The sequence below is a fragment of the Castanea sativa genome, chromosome 1 (genome assembly GCF_040712315.1).
Source record: "Castanea sativa cultivar Marrone di Chiusa Pesio chromosome 1, ASM4071231v1".
Taxonomy (NCBI): Eukaryota; Viridiplantae; Streptophyta; class Magnoliopsida; order Fagales; family Fagaceae; genus Castanea; species Castanea sativa.
This window is the reverse complement of record NC_134013.1, coordinates 15,886,203-15,905,863: the sequence shown is the minus strand read 5'-3', so window position 1 is coordinate 15,905,863 and position 19,661 is coordinate 15,886,203. Positions and strand designations below refer to the sequence as shown.

Here is a 19,661-nt window from a genome sequence, read left to right as displayed (position 1 = left end):
TCATTGGTACTTTTATCTGGTGGGGTTTTGATCCTCGGATCACTTCTACTGAGCTTTCTGAGTCTACCTATCTTTTCTTTCGGATAGCGTGTCATTCCTTGTGGCCTATATCTCATCTACACACCATTCCTTTAGAGCGATGTGCATTTTTGTATGCTCTTGCTATAGATGCTCCTATTAGTTTTCCTCATTTGTTTTTTCGTTCTTTGAATGAAATTTACAGGAGTTCATCTACTGCTCATGCTCTTTTTCATCCTGTTTTCATTTATAGGATTTTGTTGTCTTTAGGATTGTCTGACTTCCCTACTTCTGAGCATGTCTATGTTATTGCTCCCATAGGTGCCACTTTTCTTAGGCAGAGAGCTGTTCAGATGAGAAAGCACTCTAAACGTCTTAGAGTTGAGTCTTCTGGTACCGTTCCCCCTTCTTCTTCTACAGGTTGTCCTTCTGGTGAGGAGTTTGCTAATCCTATAGATGATGCTGCTGCTGCTGTTCCTCCACCATCAACTTCAGATGACTTTGACATTCGAAGTACTTTAGAGACTGTCGTGACCATTCAGGCGGCTCATGGTCAGATTTTGGTGGACATGCTTAATGAGATTCACGCTTTACGAGCTGATTTGGCGCGTTTTAGACGTTCGCCTTCGCCACCTCCTTTTGATGAGGGGTTATGACTGCCCTTTGGCATTCCGTCATAAAAAGGGGGAGATTTTGTGTTTAAGGAGAGATTTTTAGGCATTCTTGTGAGCCTGTGGAGATTAGATTGTATCTAGGTGCTTCACTTTGTATTTGTTTCATTATTTTGGCTCTAGGTGTATTCTTGTTAGGGGGAGTTACATTTTTTATATATATGATTCTTGTTTCACTTCTTATTGACCTATGTCTATGAGTTTTTCATTGATATATGTTTATATTTTGTGTTTTGTGAAGTCAAGATGTTTATTTTGTTTACTTGTATTTTCCACACATACGTTTATGCGTTTTGTTTAGTGTTTCAAGAAATATACAGATCGATTCAATTGAGCTGCTGTCTACACTTGCAACTGATGGATAGTAGTTAAAATTGAATTTGTTATAATGGGCATTATATTTTTAAAGGGCTTTTCTTTGTAAACATTGAGTTTTTAGTTGTGTTTTGTCACGGATTGCCAAAGGGGGAGTTGTTAGGTTCTAAGTACTTAGGAACTAATATATTAGAACTCTAATGTGTTATGTTGGCAAAACATGATCAAAACGTTTAAGTCATGTTTAGACTGCTTAAAGTATGTGTCTTTAATGTAAAATTAGAATCGAGTTGAATCAAGTTTACTGTAGAAGTTACTGTACATTTCTACCTGACTCGATCGATCGAGAATTAGACTTAACCGATCGAAAGTCGTGCAGATTGTTTTTTCTGCAGAATTTCCAACTCAGCCCTAAGCCCATATAACATGTAGGATTTTATGTTTTGCCTTAAGTATAAAAGGAAATCTCTAACCACGTTTTTGAAGTTGCTCATATTGCTATTTGTGTGAATCTCTTATGAGATCTGAGAGGTGCTTGCCTTCACACAAGCTTAGGATTATCAAGAAGGAGATTTCTTCAAAAGCTTGATGATCATTCAGTTGCCGCCATAAGAGCTTAAAGATACACAAGTGGGAGTGCTTGTACTTGCAAGAGAATCCAAGAAAGAAGGAGTCCGTGGTCTCGGAGCTTGCACGTGGTCGTGTCAGTAAGTTTTCTACTGGTGGGTAGCAATAGGATGTTAGTGGTCTAAATCCCTATTGTACAAATTTTGATTCTTTTATAGTGTATTTAGGTTTACCTTGAGGATAGCTAGGTTAAATCCTCCCCAGGTTTTTTACCGGTTTGGTTTTACTGGGTTATCATATCATTGTGTTCTTTATCTTTCCGCTGCTTTACATTGATATGATTATATGATTGTGTTAACCTAAATCTGAAATTCGAACTAAGTTATAATTTGGCTTGTTAACTAGGTAAATCTAGTTGTTTTAAGGGGTCTAAATAACTCAACAATGGAATTCATAGTCTCTTGATGGAGATATAAAATATTTCCTTGAGATAAGTTTAATGGGTTCAGTTATTCAGAGAGTTAGACCTAACCACTTTGGTAAGAAATTACTAAAGTATACATTTATAAAATTAGATTTCATAAATGTATAATGAATAACTTTAAAGGATTAAACTAAGTACTCAAAGATTAAGATGTAGTAATTTTCAAAGTGGTAATCTATATTCATGACTTTGTATTATTACGAATATTTTATAAAGGGGTTGTATGTATAATAAAGTTTTGGGATATAATTTATTAATAAGGCCTAGAGTGCAATTATATTTATATAGTGGTTTAAATATAATTAATGCTAACTTTGGACTTGTAAAGAGTTGACAGAAAGCCCAAGGCCCATTGGAGCTAATGTCTTATTGGTTCATTTTGGTTACACTCCAAGTCACACACTAAAACCCAATTGGAAAGGCCCAATAAGCCAGCTCAATTAGATAATCAGTTAGTTATAAAGGGAGAAACATACAGAATTTTTATGAGAGAAAAAGAAAAGAGAGAGAGTAAGGCACACTTTCATTCTCCCTTGGAAACTAATTGAGAGACCACACTTCTTGAGAGAAGTGCTTCTAATCTTTGTTTTGAATTTCTCCACACTAAGGTACGCTATCTTATTCTTAAATTATGAAATTTACATGGTGCACATTTCAAAAGGATCTTTTTGATCCACACAATGAAACATTTTTCAACAATTTATATATTTGTCAATGTATGACAAGCTATGATGCACGGACATGGCGCTAGAGGTGCCGCACCCACATCCGACGCGGCGCAACGCGAGAGGGACGCCGTTGCTCGTGCATCGGTGCCGCGTTGGGCCGCGTCTACCACGTGTTTTCTTTTTATTTTCAGCCGACTTGCGCCGACTCGGCTTCGATTCGGGCCGAATCAGCTAGAATCGGGCCGTATCGGGTCATATCGGCTGACGACCGAAACAGCCAAAACAGGCCGAAATCGGCCTTGAATCATGCCAGAACAGCCAAAATAGGCTCTGAATAAGACCCAAAAACCCTAAATCTGTCATTCCTCAATTTTATTTTGAATATTTGTTACTTCTTTTGTGTTTTCTACTTTTCTTTTTGGTTTTGTGTTTTGTTTTGTGTTTCTTGCTTTCTTCTTTCTTTGTTTTGTGAATCAAGGCATAGTAATATGTTTTTTAAGAATATTTTAATAGTAAAAATATATAGAAAATATAAATAAAAATATTTTTAATAATTTTTTAATTGCAGAGTCCCGTCGCACCCGTACCCACCTTTTTTTAAAATTACAGAGTCCCACACTCGCACCCGCACCCGTACCCGTGCTTCATAGATGAAAAGAGGATAATCACCATCCTTAAATTGTGTGGACAAGTTCATTTTGTGTTGTTAGACTTTTGACTACATTTTCTTGTTTTTTATCAATCTTTTGTAGATAGGATTTTTATTGTACACCTAGATAAGCCATTTTTTAGGCCAATAAAAACAGCTTGGGCTGCCACTTTACCTGGTCAAGGTAGTAACTATGGAGTATGGACTATTCCTCATCGATCTCCTCCAAGTTAGGTTAGGGATGGGGACATGGGGTGGGTCCTTTCGGCCTTTTTATAGTCCCTCGGTTCTTCCTTTTAAAAAACTGCAGTGCTGTTGCGTGTTGACTTGTTGAGGTGGGCAAGTGTTGGAATTTGGAAACTGGTTTTGGAAATGGCAGCTGAGAATGAGAAGGGAAGAGTGTGTGTAACAGGAGGAGGAGGGTTCCTTGCTTCATGGGTGATTAAGCTACTTCTCTCCAAGAACTATTTTGTACACACAACCGTCAGACAACCCGGTAAATCATTTCCCTTGCCTTCTCTCTTTTTCTTTCTTTTCTTCTTTGTGTATTTTTTTGATACAGGTATATTTGACTCTTACTCAGTTTGCCTGACTTGTTAACTTGTGGTATTACTGTTTCATCAATCTTGCAATTGCCTATTATATTGTTTCAACTTTCATCTTATAATTAAGTGCTCGGAAATAAATTTCTACAGCTTGTGACATGATGTAATCTATGTTTAGTATCCGGTCGGTTCTTAAGGGAAAAGAAAAACAAAATGAAACTGCTAAAATAAAATGAATTATAGATAAAAATAGTAACAGAATATGCTAATGTACAATTTTATTTTTTATTTTTCCTTTCTAATATAAAATTTTGCTACTACTTTCACAGCAACAAACTTACTGGGCTGTTGACTTAACCCACTTGTGTGTGTGAAGGAATTTCATTTTAATCAGAAAAAAGAGAAATGGACATTTCTCATATCTGTTGCAAATGGAATAGCCTCAAGTTTTCTACATGTTCAATTTTTTTGAAATGAAATATAATCATGTTAAATACTTTTAAGAAACAAAAGGACTGACTTTAAAGAACTATCAAAAGTCAATATATAGTAAGAATTTTATTTCCATGGGATGACCCATATAAACTATAAATGCCATTTTCCACTTTCAGTTCTAGTTTTAGAACAAATTTGTATCAAAAAAAAAAAAATCCCCTCCATCTAGGAGAACTATAATTAATTTGCTGCTAAATCATTTTTTGGATGCTCCTTAAGATGAACTTCTAGGAAATTGTGTGCAGGCAATGTGAAGTATGCTCACTTGAGTGAATTTGAGAACGCATCCACAAACTTGAAACTATTCAAGGCAGACCTCCTGGATTACAACTCCATATGTTCTGCAGTTGAAGGGTGCATTGGAGTATTCCATGTTGCTAGTCCAGTTCCTGCTACCCCAGTCCCAAACCCTGAGGCAAGAATACCTAACTATGACTTCTTTTTCCCCATTAATAAATAGTTTTGCATCAATTAGTACAAATCTACTAAGACACCCTTAATAATATAATTATATTGCCATCCTAAGTTCTTTAATATATTATGCATAGAATTTTTTTGCTTTCACTTTCACACTCTTTTCATATATCTTTTGTTAAGGTAGAAGTGATTGAGCCTGCTGTAAAGGGCACACTTAATGTACTGAAAGCATGTGTTGAAGCAAAAGTTAAACGCGTTGTTGTTGTGTCCGCTCTTTCTGCTCTGATGATGAATCCAAGCTGGCCCAAGGATCAAGTGATTGATGAAACTTGTTGGTCTGACAAGGAATATTGTAGAACTACAAAGGTAACTGACCACAAAATACAATTGTGTGTTGAGCTTATAGCTCTATTTTGTACACCATGCGATTCCAATACAAATTTAGTAAAATTACTTGCATACCAATTCTGAAATATAAATTCTGATAAATTGTTTCTATATGTATACTGAATGACCTAGTTCTAAATTTTTATAGAACTGGTATCATCTTTCTAAAACGGAGGCAGAAAGTGAGGCCTTTGAATTTGCAAAAGGAAGTGGGCTTGATGTTGTAACTGTATGTCCTTCCCTTATTTTGGGGCCGATTCTGCAGCCTACAGTGAATGCAACTAGCTTGGTTATCTTAAAACTTCTGACAGGTACTTGCCTGTAGCATATTATCTCTATTGTAATCTTCCCGTGCTTTTAAATGTATGAATGCTAATAAAGATGTATATAATGCATGTCACCTTTTTTTTTCTTTACCTATCAAAAAAAAACGTCACCTTTTTTTATAATTTTATATACAGGTGAAAATGTGCATCTCACCCCCTACATGTATTTATGAAACAGATTATTAACATCTCAAGTTAATGTTTCATGCTTGAATTTTTTTTTTTTTTTAAGACTCAGGTCCATATTTCTAGGATTCCTGCTTCTTCTGATTTCCATCCCTCTAATTGTGCCTTGCTTTGCCACAAGTGGCTCTAGTGATTCTGATTAATATATTAAAGAATTTAGTTTTCCTCCCAAGTCATGGCTTCTTTTTGATTTGTAATGAAGGGTATACTTCTCTAATCTTTTACCACCTTATTACCTTGCAGATGGGTATGAGTTACTGGAAAACAAGCTTCGATATATTGTAGACGTACGTGATGTAGCTGAGGCACTACTCCTGGCCTACGACAATCCTGAGGCTGAAGGAAGATACATATGCATGTCATACACAATCAAGGCAAAGGATGTGGTTGACTTGCTAAAGAGTATATACCCCAACTATAACTATCCAAAGAAGTAAGTTTCTCTATTGATGCTATTTATTACTAAGGTGATTTTTCAAAGTGGTATGTATTTATTGATCAATATGGTTATGTGGTCGTGCAAAAGGGTGAACAACTAACAATCATCCCCTTAAATTTTCCTTTGCTAGTCGTTTATGTAACATATTTGCCTGTCTCAACTCATTGATTCTGGACTTTGCTTGTATTAGCAGCTATACCGAAGTGCCAGAAGAAAATAGGTTCAGTTCTGAGAAATTGCAAAAATTGGGTTGGAGTTTCCGGCCATTGAAGGAAACTCTAACTGATTCCGTTGAAAGCTTTCGCAAAGCTGGACACATTGATTGAAAAGCAAACGACAGTTTGGCTTAATGCAATGATTGCAGATGGACCCTGAGTTTGGATAATAAGTGATTATCAGAATTAATGATGTTATATCAAGTTTTATTCTTAATGTTATTATACTCTCCTTTGTAGCAACCTTTTGGGATAATAAGTGATTATCAGTTTGAATCCTATTTTCATTCTAAAAAGGAACTCTATGCGTTGGGTTCTTTCTCATTGTGGGTGTATTTAGGCTCACATGGAGGATGTGGATTGAGGTTGACACAATGTGGGTGTGGCGTTTTACACTTCAAAGTTTTACAGCTTAGTCCGCTTAGTCGAACAGAGAGCGAGTGATTAATTTATACCTTGGTGGTATATCTTCACCTCTCTAGCATTGCAACATTCACTTCCCTTGGAGCTTGTAGTGTACGGAAATGATTATGTTAAACAATTCTACTTCCAAACCAGGTTTTGATTCTGATCTGAACATGGAAAATAGCCCAAATGCCAACCTCTTGCCCAACACAAAGCTTTTATAAATTATAAGATCACAACTAATTTTACACTTATTTTCATAACTATCTGATGTGACTGCTGTTAATAATGAAAAAAAATAAAATAAAAGAGTTGTGAGTCCAGTCAAAGTTTGCCATAAAGGATAGTTACAAAAAATGGATGTAGGATTTGTTTTGGTCCTGTAATGACTCCTTTAGAATATTTCAGTCCTTGGCTGAGTTCATTTGTTCCAAGTGTTTTTTATTTTTATTTTTTTGAGAGAAACTAAATCTAGGTGTAGAATGGGTTCTTGTGGCTTCTTTTAAAATTAAGCCGACCAATTCCCATGCATCTGAAGTCTACCATTTGTTGAGCCCTTGATATCAAGTGAAAAAGGCTTTGTCAATTGGATATATTGTACATTTAAAATTTTGTTTCTTAAATCTAAAATTGTACATGATACCAACTAAAAAAATTATAAAAAGGAAAAAATAACTCTATAATACTTTGTAATATTTAATCCAACTTAGGAAAGAGACCAATTTTAAATGAAGAGACCTTCATTTCGTTTTAATGTAGTTTTTTTGAAGAAAAGTTTTGAATTTTAGTTAGGTTCAAACTTAAACGTTAAAATAAATATCAAGGAATCGTGACTTATTCATTGGGTTTTGATTATCTAATTTGATTGATTTTTTTTATTTTTTATTATGGCGTACTCAATTTTATTTTGTTAAAATAAATATAAATGAATGAACAATGTCACATTTCAACCTTGTTAAGGAACCACAATATGACATACATGTGTGTGTATGTGTGTGTGTGTGTGTATATATATATATATATTTGCTTAAATATATAATCAACTTCATGCAATTCATTTAAAAGTAACGACTTTAAAACAAATTAATAATTGCCTAAAAATTACATTTGTATATTCATAGCTTTTTTGTTTAAAAAGAATTTCACTTAAATTTAGTTGTACTAGATTAAACTAAAATGATATATTGATGCAGCTCAACAAAAGCACAACAATAATAAATGATATGCTTGGCTTTTTAAGTATAGCATTTTACACTTTTACTTTTACAGCATGGTCGAACAGAGAGCGGGTGATTATATTTATACCTTGTTGGGTATATTTTTTCACCTCTCTGGCTTTGCAACATCTACTTCCCTTGGAACTTATAATGTACAGAAATGATTATGTTATACAATTCTTCGTCAAAATCAAGTTTTGGTTATGATCTGAACATGTAAAATAGCCAGAATACCAACCTCTTTTATCCAACACAGCTTTTATGGGGCTCATAATAATAAAAAAATTATAAGAGCACAACTAATTTCTCACCATTTCACAACTATTTGGCGTAGTTGCCTGTGGGTGCTTAAAAAAATGATAAATTTATGTGAAAGTGACAAAAATCTGTCATAGTCTGCCACCATTTGAATCAAGTGCAAAATGGGTTCTTTTGGCCTTTTAAAAATAAAAAGTAAGCCAACCAATTCTTGTGCATATGAAGTCTACTTTATTGGAACCCTCGTTATCAAGTGAAAAAGGCTTCAGAAAATGTTACTATAACAAATTTGTAAATTTACATAATTATACACTAACTAATATAGGTCATTTTTAAGTAAAATTGTGCAAATTTGACACATTTTTATATTATACACCCACTAATATGAATGTTATAACCCTATGTTTTTCTCTCTCTCTCTCTCTCTCTCTCTCTCTCTCTCTCTCTCTCTCTCTCTCTCTCTCTCTCTCTCTGTGTGCGCGCGCGCGCCTGCTTGGGCTGCCTCTTTCCCTAGTCAAGGTAGTAACTATATACCATTCCTATCTCCAAACTAGTTTAGAGATGAATTCTTCAAACTTCTCGTATATTTCTTTTTGAACATGAAGTTTGAAAATTTAACCAGTAAATTTCATTTTTCTTATACTCTTACCATGCATATCAGATTTTGTTCAAATTGAAAATTATTTACTATTCGATCGATAAACTTATATTTTATATACAATTTTAAATCTTAAAAACTTGAAATTTTAATGGCATAGCAATTGATATTTGATCTTCTTAAAATTTTATAAGTATAAAGGGTATAATAAGAACATTAAATCCAATTGTTAGAGTTTCAAAATTTACTCTCTATATAAAAGTATATAAAGAGTTTAAAGGGTTTTAGTTTGGAGAAAAACTTTAGAATAAATTCCATTAACCTCCCTGATGTTTGGACAAATACCAGTCAGGTCCAAGATATTTTGAAATTACCCAATTAGGTCCCTAAAAGACCATTTAATCCCCAACACCCATATCACCGTAACCCCCTCCATTACTATTTTTCTTTCCCTCATTCTCTCTCAGGTCTCTCTTCTCTCTCTTACCCCATCTGCTTCTCTCTTTCGCCCCACATCGCCGCAGTTCATACCCACACCGCTGTACAAAAGCCACACTATATAGTCAACCATATTGGACTCCTCCACCCAGTTCAAAAACCCACATTTGTACCATAAAAGCACAAAACGAAGCAAACCCAATTAAACCCCCAAGCCAAAACACCCACATAATAATAATAAATAATAAATCCAAACTTTCTCAAACCAAAGATTATCAAAACTCACCCAGCACTGCCTCGGCCTTATTGGAAGCCTTGATCCCTCTAAACCCACCAAATTCAACAAAATCTTCATCAACCACAACTGGGTCCCGCACCTTCCTTTTGTTGCAACGCTGCAGGGTCAAGAAAACTAACCCCACCCCAGAATCCAAACGCTCATCATCAACATTAATTTCTTTCAAATCCTCAAAGCTGGACAAGGAAGACACAAAGGCACTAGTGCCATAAACTTCACAGCCAAATCTGCTTCATTGTCTCTTGAAGAAGCACTACCCAAATCTAAAATCCAAATGTAAGATTTGGGTTTTGTTGTGGGTTTGGCTGGGATTTTTTTGGATTTGAGTTTTGCTGTTGTGGGTTTAGTTGGGATTGGGTATGGGTATGGGTATGGGTATGGGTAAAATTGGAGCAAATTTAAGGTTAGAGATAAGTGAAGAGTGGTCTGAGGGAGAGGAATAAGAGAGGAGACCGGGTGAGAAAAATGGGAGTAATGGAGGGGGTTACAGAGTTAGGGGTGTTAGGGATTAAATTGTATTTTAGGGACTTAATTGGTTAATTTTAAAATATTTTGGACCTGAGTGGTATTTGTTCAAACCTTAGGGAGGTTAATGGAATTTACCCAAAACTTTATTTCCCATTCTCCTCCAACCCAGTTGGGTCCTCTTAGGTTAGGATGGGCTGGGTCCTTTTGGCCTTTTCCAGTTCTTACTTTGGGCCAAAAAAACACTAAAAAATTAACAAAAACGTTTTTTTTTAAAAAAACAATTACGAAAAGAAAGAAAGAGAGAAGAACAGAGCAGTTTGACTTATTGAGGTGGGTGATCGCTGTGTTGGAAACTCGTTTTGGAAATGGCCGCTGAGACTGAGAATGAGAAGGGAAGAGTGTGTGTAACAGGTGGAGGAGGGTTCCTTGCTTCATGGGTCATTAAGATACTTCTTACCAACAACTATTTTGTACACGCAACCGTTAGACAACCAGGTTATTCACTCACTTTACCTTGTCTCTTTTACTTTCTTCTCATCTTTACTTTACATCTTTTTAATACAGTTAGAAGAGAAGAGATTTCTTTTGTATATTTGATTCTTACGTACTTAGTATGCCTGACTTTGCAACTAGTATTACTGTTTCATCAATCTTGTAATTGGCTGTTGTATTGTTTCAACTTATAATTGCTCTGTGAAATGAAATGAAATGAAAATGGTAATATAAACTATAAAATGAATTATAGATTAAAAATATATATATATATATATATATATATATATATATATATATATATATATATATATATATATAGAAACCGAAAATGCTAATGTGCATTTTCTTTCCTTCTAATGTAAAATTTTCCTTTTACTTTCACCGCAATAAGCTTACAGGGCCTTTGACTACTATAACCCACTAATGAGTGTGAAGGAATTTCATTTCAACTAAAAAAAAAAAAATCGGACATTTCTCATATCAGTTGCAAATGGAATAGACTCAAGTTTTCTTCATGTTCTATTTGTTTGAAATGAAATATAATATGTTGAAATTTTTTAGATAGGTGAAATATAATCATGTTGAATACTTTAAGAAACAAAAGGACTGACTTTATAGAACTATCAAAAGTGAACATATAGTAAGAATTATTTCATGGGATGACCATATATATAAACTATAAATGCCATTTTTCACTTTCAGTTTTAGAACTGATTTGTATCAGACAATTTTTTTTAATAAAAAAACTCCCCCTATCTAGGAGAACTATAATTAATTTGCTGCTCAATCATTTTTTGGATGCTTCTTAAGATGAACTTCTTGGAAATTGTGTGCAGGAGATGTGAAGTATGCTCATTTAAGCGAATTTGTGAACGCATCCACAAACTTGAAAACATTCAAGGCAGACCTACTGGATTACGAATCTATATGTTCTGCAGTTGAGGGGTGCATTGGAGTATTCCATGTTGCTAGTCCAGTTCCTTCAACCACAGTCTCAAACCCTGAGGCAAGAATACCTAACTATGACCTCTTTTTCCTCATTAATAAATAATTTTGCATCAATTAGTACAAATCTACTAAGACACCCTTAATAATATATAATTATATTACCTTCCTAAGCTATTTAATATATTATGCATAGATTTTTTGTTGCATTCCTTTTTACACTTCTTTCATATATCTTTTGTAAGGTGGAAGTGCTTGAGCCTGCTGTAAAGGGCACGCTTAATGTACTGAAAGCATGTGTTGAAGCAAAAGTTAAGCGGGCTGTTGTTGTGTCCTCTGTTTATGCTTTGATGTTGAATTCAAGCTGGCCCAAGGATCAAGTGATGGATGAAACTTGTTGGTCTGACAAGGAATACTGTAGAACTACAAAGGTAACTGACCACAAAACACAATTGTATGTTGAGCTTCTTCTTTTTTGCTGAATAATTAATTGTATGTTGAGCTTGTTGCTCTATTTTGTACATCGCGGGATTCCAATACAAATTATAGTAAAATTATTTGTATACCAATTCTGAATTATAGATTTTGATAAATTGTTTCTATATTTATACTGAATGACCTAGTTCTAAATTTTTCCAGAACTGGTATGGTCTTTCTAAAACGGAAGCAGAAAGTGAGGCCTTAGAATTTGCAAAAAGAAGTGGCCTTGATGTTGTAACCGTATGTCCTTCCTTTATTTGGGGCCCAATTCTGCAGCCTACAGTGAATACAACTAGCTTGGTTCTCATTAAACTTCTGAAAGGTACTTGCCTATAATATATTATCTTTACTGTAATCTTTCCGTGCTTTTAAATGTATGAATGTTTATAAATATAAATATATGTATATAATACATGTCACATTTTATAATTTTATATACAGATGAAAATTTGTATCTCACGCTGTGCATGTATTTATGAAACGGACTATTAACATCTCAAGTTAAAGTTTCATGCTTTAATTTTTTCAGGTCCATATTTCTAGGATTGCTACTGCTTCTTATATATATTTCCATCCCTTTCATTGTGCCTTGCTTTGCCACAAGTGGCTCTAGTGATTCTGATTAGTGTATTAGAGAATTTAGTTTTTTTCCTAAGCACAGCTTCTTTTTGATTTGTAATGGAGGGTATGCTTCTCTCATCTTCTACACTTGATTACTATGCAGATGGGTTTGAATCACTGGAAAACAAGCTTCGATTGATTATAGATGTACGTGATGTAGCTGAGGCACTACTCCTGACTTATGAGAATCCTGAGGCTGAAGGAAGATACATATGCACGGCACACACAATCAAGGCAAAGGATATTGTTGACTTGCTAAGAAGTATATACCCCAATTATAACTATCCTAAGAAGTAAGTTTCTCTATTGATGCTATTTATTATTAAGGTGATTTTTCAATATGGTATATATTTATTGATCAACATGGTTACGTGATCATGCAAAAGGGTGGACAACTAACAATCATCCCATGCATTTTTCTTTTGCTAGTCGTTTGTGTTACATATTTGGCTGTCTCAACTCATTGATTATGGACTTTGCTTGTATTGGCAGCTATACTGAAGTTCCAGAAGAAGGAAGACTGAGTTCTGAGAAATTGCAAAAATTGGGTTGGAGTTTCCGGCAATTAAAGGAAACTCTAACTGATTCTGTTGAAAGCTATCGCAAAGCAGGAATCGTTGATTGAAAAGCAAACGACGGTTTGGCTTAATGCTTTGATTACAAAGCAAACCTAAGTTTGGATAATAAGTAACTGTCCGAATTAATATATATATATATATATATATAGCAACCGAAATTTCTGAAACTCCTACAATTTTCCATGCCAACACAATATTTAATTAAAATTGTCATTTTATTTAAATAAAATTGTTTTTGTTTAGTCTAAACTTAGCAAGAAGTGAAACTTTATTTTTTAACAACAGGGACGGACCCACTAAGGGGCTTTTTGAATTGGTCCAAATAGTCCAAAAGAAACTAATCACCTAACCCTTTCTTTGGGCCCATGGCCCCTCCATAGTCCAAATACAACAAAACAAACAATCTCAAAATCACCAATATCATAATTCAATAATTCATAACCAAAAAAATCTCATTGAAAAAAATTCTCTTACGGGGTTATAATAATTTATATGACTCTTTTTAATTGATTTATAAATTATGAAAAAGTCAATTACAATATTTAAACCTTTTTCAAAAGATAAAATGCAAAATTCTTTTAGAAACCAATATTGATGATGTAGTATTGCCAACTCTTAATATTAATATCTCAATTTTTTAAAACCCTCAAATAAAGTTTTGAAAACTTCATTAGTATGATTTTCAGTTACATCCAAAAGTATGAGTTTATCATATTGATGAGTTGGTCAACGTGATAAAATCAGCATATTAATTCCAATTATTCAAAATCTGGAGATCCGAAGTCTTCTTTTTCTTTTTTTCTTCTTCTTCGAAAAGGTTAGAATATCATATTGTAACTTTCAACTTTTTTTGTTCATATTATTTCCTTCTTGTCTTAAATATTTAGGTAATAAAGTGCAATTGTTTTTTCTACCATGATTTTTTTTTAATAAACCATGTCACTTGAAATTTTTTTTGGTTCATGCCTGCTCCCCTGTTGTGAAATTTTAAAATACTCGTAAGTGTACGAACCGTACCGAAGTATAGTTTGACAAGAACGAGGTCGAACTCACAGGAACTTGAATGAACGTAGGAAAATTAATCAAATCTTAACAAAATTAATCCTAATCTAGTTTAATAAAAATTAGTTGTTTTGAAATTAAATAAACTAAGCAAATAGTTAAACTAAGCAAAAGATATAAAGCAATAAAAAAATACAAACAATCAAGGGAAAGGAATTAAGGTTTTGGAATCTGCCTTGTAAGTCATATCAGTATATATTTATAATCATTAATTTTTCCCAACTACTACATGATAATCTAGAAATCAATCTTGCTATCATGGAAAATATTCTCATTAAAATCCTTATTTTAAAAATCAAAAGCATGTTCTTCTTCGCTTCTTAAGTATAAAATCAAATCATCAATTGTATCTATAGCCAAACAAATCACAAGATATATCCAATTCTAAAAATCAAATCATAAATTGTATCCATTGACAGATAAATCACAAGCGATATCCAATTTTATAATCAAGAATTAATAAACCAAGCATTCAATTAATTAAGACAAATCCTAAATCATAAGAAAAACATGATTGAACTCATATCTAGAATCTCATCTCAGTCAATTGATATGAAGCAAGAACAATTTAAATCATTAAAGAACAACTATTGTGGAAAAAATCAAATCACATAAATATTATTGATAATCCTTAACAAAGTTTCATCCTTAATCCTAATTATAAATTTAGCTACTCATAATAATTAAAATAAAACACAAGAATAAAATACTAAATATTAAACTAGACAAATAAAATAAAACTAACTGTCATGAAAGAAAACCAAAGAAGTAGCCGCACTCTCTATGTTCAGCCCTTAGTCCTAGCACTGGCCTCCCTCGAATTTTGCTCTAAAGAGCCTTTAAATAGGTTAAGGAATCCTATTACAACTTGAATTCCCGTTTGGGGAAAATTTCAGATTTTTAGGCTTCACTTAACCGACAATTTTGGCCCATTTAACGTCAGAATTAGGACTTTTGGTAAACTACAAAGTTGTAGCCCTTTAAGTTAACTTTCCAGCCCAACTTGAATCATCTCGATTAGACATCTGAGCCGAAAGTTATGCCAAAAATACTAACTGATGTGCAGTCTGGAATCCTAATCCGAATTGAACTTGGATTTGATGCAAATTTCCTTTGATTCCCTACTCCAATTGAACTTAAATTTAATTGGGTTGGTCTTCTTTAACTTCATCATAGCCCTTGTAAAAGTAAAATCCATTAGCTTTCTTCTTTGCACAAGTCCACTTATTTAATTCCATTCTCATACAAAAGATAAATTCACACAATAAGATTTAATTAAGCACAAAATTGATTATTTACCATTATTCCAAAACCAACTATAAAATGCATGAATTACCTCAAAATAAGTATGATAATGCTTTCTAACAATAATATAAATATGCAAAATTAAGCTATTATCAATGCACATCTAGGTTCAAGTCTTGATTTCGTCCCTATTAACAAGTTTAACTTAAACTAAAACTCATCATTTTTTAAAACAAAATTATTTTTTTTTAGTCCAAACTTAACAATTAGTGAAACTCTATCTCTCTGACAGGTTCAACTTAAACTCAAACTCAAACATTGATAATTTTTCTTTAATATTTTTTTGTCTTTCTGTGAGAGATCGCGCCCCCGGTCCATTTTTAAGTATGTTGGGCCAATCCCACATAAATAGGTGAAGTCGTGTTATTGCCTCTCAAAATGAAGGTTCGACTAGTTATATTTTCCCCTTTAGATTAAGTGTTTTACAATGGAATCGTCACTTATTTAATTATTGGAATAAATAAGAAAACCAAAATTGAAAAATTCCTTATTTTATTAATTTGAAATTGAATTTATATTGATCATAGGAAATTACATGGCTTTGGTCCTAGGTACAATTTAAGACAAAGTACATGGCTTTATTTCCTAATTACAATCTAGAAATTGAAAAATTACATGGATAAGTATTGGATCTACTAACCCTTGATCTAAGGTCGGAGGTTATGTTACAAGGTGGGAAGGAGTTAGACATCCACCTTACCTGGTGAAACCGGTCTTCTAGATTATGGTAGCCAACATTCATATCATATCATCCAATATGTCAATTAATTTGCATGTTAAATTTAATGTGTGTGCATGTGATAAACCTTAATTCATTTATTAAGTATTGCATTTGGATTGAAAAATAAATTTTAGTGAATGTGTATGAATGGTGATATCCTAGATCCAAGGATTTGAAAGAATTATGAAGCAAACATCTTTTTCATATTTTATGTATGTTTAAGATCAAAACTAGTGTTATGCATGAACATGTAATGAATAATCAAGAATATGTGAAGAACACAAAAAAAACATTTAAGAATATTCAAAATATTCAAGGGAATTTAAATAATTACTATCATGCTTTAATCTTACATTCTCATCATAGCAACACAAAAAACAAGTTTAGGAAATTGATTATACCTTCATACAAGATCCATACGGTGAAGGAGAAGACTCTTGGTAGAGGTTCTAAAGGTAGAGGAAAAGAAGAGTTGGGAGAGGGAGAGTAAGTCTCACTCAATACCTTGAGTCTCAAGAAACCAAAATATGACAAGATTACTCTACTTCACTAGAACTCAAGAGAGGAGAAGAGATGAGTTTTTTTTATGAGATGTTTTTTTTATACTTTGGAATGAAGGAGATGAGGGGTTTATATAGTAGTGGTGGAAAAAATATGAATGGAAAGTCATTTAATGAGGGTTGATAAAGAATCATGAACCTAGACCTTATTTTAGCATATAGGAAAATCGGGGGCATTGATTGTAAAGATTGGTGAAAGTGATGAGCGAGCAAAATTCAGTTTTTCCGTAATTACTGTAACAGCCTGTAGAGCCAACTTCAAAAAATCATATCTTATTCAATTTTGATCGGAATTGTCTCGTTCTTGTGCTCAAATTGAAGCCCCGAATGTCTAGTTTCTGGGAAAATTAACCTTATTCATAGATTCAAAATATTTTGAGAGATATCAACGAAATGGTGAGCAGATGTCATTTGTTTGAAAACAATTTCAGCACAATTAGCATTAAAAGATCCCAAATTAGTTTCCAATTAACATTAATAGGCTTCAATTACTCCCATTTCAGACTTAATTAGTTTCAAATTTACCCTAATTAAAAGATAATTGCACAAGTTACTCATTGAATAATTAATGTTTAACTATCTAGTTAATTAGGTGTATGCAACCCTACCATAAAATGTAGTCCTAACCAATCAAATTATGACACATCATTGATCTCAAATTGATTATACTTATAACCAATTGAAATCAATTGTTCATAATCACATATAGTCGGACTCAATTTGTGATAGTGCATCTCAATCACTAAAACTTGATTTGATGATAACTTTAAATCTGGTAGTCCGATTAGGACTTATGACCAGTCGATTTGATCGTTACAATATCAAAATTGTTTTGATGAAATGAGATTAAGGATCTAATGACTAGAATCAAGATGCACATTTCCAAGGAAAAATTACCTTTTACCCTCCAGGTGAGGTTAAATGCGGGTTGCAAAATGAGGTGTCAACACTTTCAGAAGTTTAATATCTGAATTTTTGAGTTATTTTTTTTTGTAGTATCTGAAATTGTTTGACAATTTTTTTTTAAGCCATTGCGCGTTCAAGCAATGGCTTCTTCATCAATTTGTAATACAAATTAAAATTATACAAGAACAAATCATGAAATGGTGTAGTTTCTTAATCAATTTAAGATTTTATAAAATTATTTTAATCTACCTCACAAATAGGTAAGTTCCCGTGCATAGCACGGGTTAGCGACTAGTTCTGTTATATCAAGTTTTATTCTTAATCTTATTATACTCTCCTATGTGGTAACCTTTTGAGATAATAAATGAGTTTGAATCCTATTTCAATATACCTCTTATATTTTTTTTTTTTTGAGAGACACCTCTTATATATATATATATATACACACACACACACTAGTACTATGCTCATGCGATGCACGGTTTAATCAAGAATCATGGGTAAATTAATGAAAATAAAAAAATTATTTTAATTAAAATTAAATAGATAACAAAAATAAAGTAATATTTTACTCTATTTTTTTTAAAACAAAGTAACATTTTACTTTAAGTTATATAGTGAATGCATATTGTGTAAGATTAGTTTTTATAAATAAATAAATAAAATCATATATAAGTCCAAAATTAATTGAATGGAATATGGTAGATAACTATGCAACTAAAATAAAAGGAGATGCCTAAAAAAAATATAAAGGGAGTTTGCATAATTGAATCTCAAGTGCATATTTAAATGAAAAACCTTGAATTCAATAATTAAAAAATAATAATTGACAGTGTGGGAGGAAACTTAGTCTCAGACCCCAAGAAGGAATTGTCCTCTTCGGAAATGGCGTTGAGCCTTAATCCCCAAGACCACTACTACACATGTGTAGTATTGGTACACTCATGTCTTAGGCTCAGGCTTATAAGGCATGAGTAGAAGACGTCTCTTTTCGATGTGGGATTGAGCAAAACTTTAAGGATTATGGCTCAACACCATTTTCGAAGAGGACAATTCCTTCTTGGGGTTTGAGACTAAGTTTCCTCCCACAAAGACAATCGCACCAAAAAATAATAATAATAATAATGTAAATAGATGATGTAGAATAAATTTTTATCAAAAATAAATAAAATAAAATAACGTAAGATAAGAGTCAAATTGTTACTATATAAAATTTAAAAAATAAAAAAGAAAAATGAAGAAGAAGAAGAAGCTCATTAGAACACTTATTGTTACTTTATCCAAAGAAGTTGATAAGATAAAAAAAAATAAAAAAAATTGTTTTTATCTAAAAACTTACTGCAATTTGATGCGGCCACTTAGCAAAATAATTATATATATTTTAAAAAATTTAACAAAATTTTTGCAATTTGGTAAAGCCACATGGCGCAATCACGGCTTCTAAACTCAACTTTTATTATATAGTATATGATATATAAAACCGAAGCTTTTAGAGCTCCCACAATTTTCCATGTCAGTACAATATTTAAATAAAATTATAATTTTATTTAAATAAATTTATTTTTGTTTAGTCCAAACTTCTATCTCTCTAAATATAAAACTGAAACCTCTGAAACTCCCACAATTTTTCACGTCAGCACAATATTTTTTGTTTAGTCCAAACTTCTATCTCTCTAACAAGTTCAACTTAAACTCAAACTCAAACTCATCATTATCATTTTTTTAAACAAATTTTTTTTTTTTAATCCAAACTCAACAAGAAGTGAAACTCTATCTCTCTAACAAGTCCAACTTAAACTCAAACATTGATAATTTATCTCTAAATTTGCAAGGTTTATCATGAACACTATAAAAGCAAAGCAAACAACAATATTTTTTAAAAAACTGAGTAGAGGTATGAACTCTTCTTATGTTATTTTCTTCT

The 19,661-nt window shown here is 32.7% G+C and overlaps 2 protein-coding genes across 3 annotated transcripts; both read left to right on the top strand.

Annotated features, from left to right (window-relative positions):
• The first annotated feature begins 3,539 nt into the window (after positions 1–3,539).
• Positions 3,540–6,678, top strand: LOC142615038 (cinnamoyl-CoA reductase 1-like). Of its 2 annotated transcripts, none has more exons than XM_075787721.1 (6): positions 3,540–3,868; positions 4,658–4,827; positions 5,010–5,195; positions 5,365–5,527; positions 5,972–6,161; positions 6,361–6,678. In XM_075787721.1, the coding sequence occupies exons 1-6, from the start codon at positions 3,745–3,747 to the stop codon at positions 6,491–6,493; spliced, it is 966 nt and encodes a 321-aa protein (XP_075643836.1). In that variant the 5' UTR covers positions 3,540–3,744; the 3' UTR covers positions 6,494–6,678. The 2 variants fall into 2 exon arrangements, with proteins under 2 accessions (XP_075643836.1, XP_075643827.1); XM_075787712.1 differs by having other exon boundaries at positions 3,559–3,868; positions 6,358–6,678.
• A 3,491-nt stretch (positions 6,679–10,169) lies between these two features.
• On the top strand, positions 10,170–13,369 carry LOC142644203 (cinnamoyl-CoA reductase 1-like). Its single transcript, XM_075818864.1, has 6 exons — positions 10,170–10,559; positions 11,396–11,565; positions 11,750–11,935; positions 12,144–12,306; positions 12,709–12,898; positions 13,098–13,369. The coding sequence occupies exons 1-6, from the start codon at positions 10,430–10,432 to the stop codon at positions 13,228–13,230; spliced, it is 972 nt and encodes a 323-aa protein (XP_075674979.1). The 5' UTR covers positions 10,170–10,429; the 3' UTR covers positions 13,231–13,369.
• Positions 13,370–19,661: the final 6,292 nt, after the last annotated feature.

Excerpts from the sequence above, each read along its gene's own strand:
- LOC142615038 (XM_075787712.1), top strand. The coding sequence starts at position 3,745 with ATGGCAGCTGAGAATGAGAAGGGAAGAGTGTGTGTAACAGGAGGAGGA. Across the intron at positions 3,869-4,657 it reads CACAACCGTCAGACAACCCG|GCAATGTGAAGTATGCTCAC; the intron begins GTAAATCATTTC and ends AATTGTGTGCAG. Across the intron at positions 5,528-5,971 it reads TATCTTAAAACTTCTGACAG|ATGGGTATGAGTTACTGGAA; the intron begins GTACTTGCCTGT and ends ATTACCTTGCAG.
- LOC142644203 (XM_075818864.1), top strand. The coding sequence starts at position 10,430 with ATGGCCGCTGAGACTGAGAATGAGAAGGGAAGAGTGTGTGTAACAGGT. Across the intron at positions 10,560-11,395 it reads CGCAACCGTTAGACAACCAG|GAGATGTGAAGTATGCTCAT; the intron begins GTTATTCACTCA and ends AATTGTGTGCAG. Across the intron at positions 11,936-12,143 it reads AATACTGTAGAACTACAAAG|AACTGGTATGGTCTTTCTAA; the intron begins GTAACTGACCAC and ends AAATTTTTCCAG.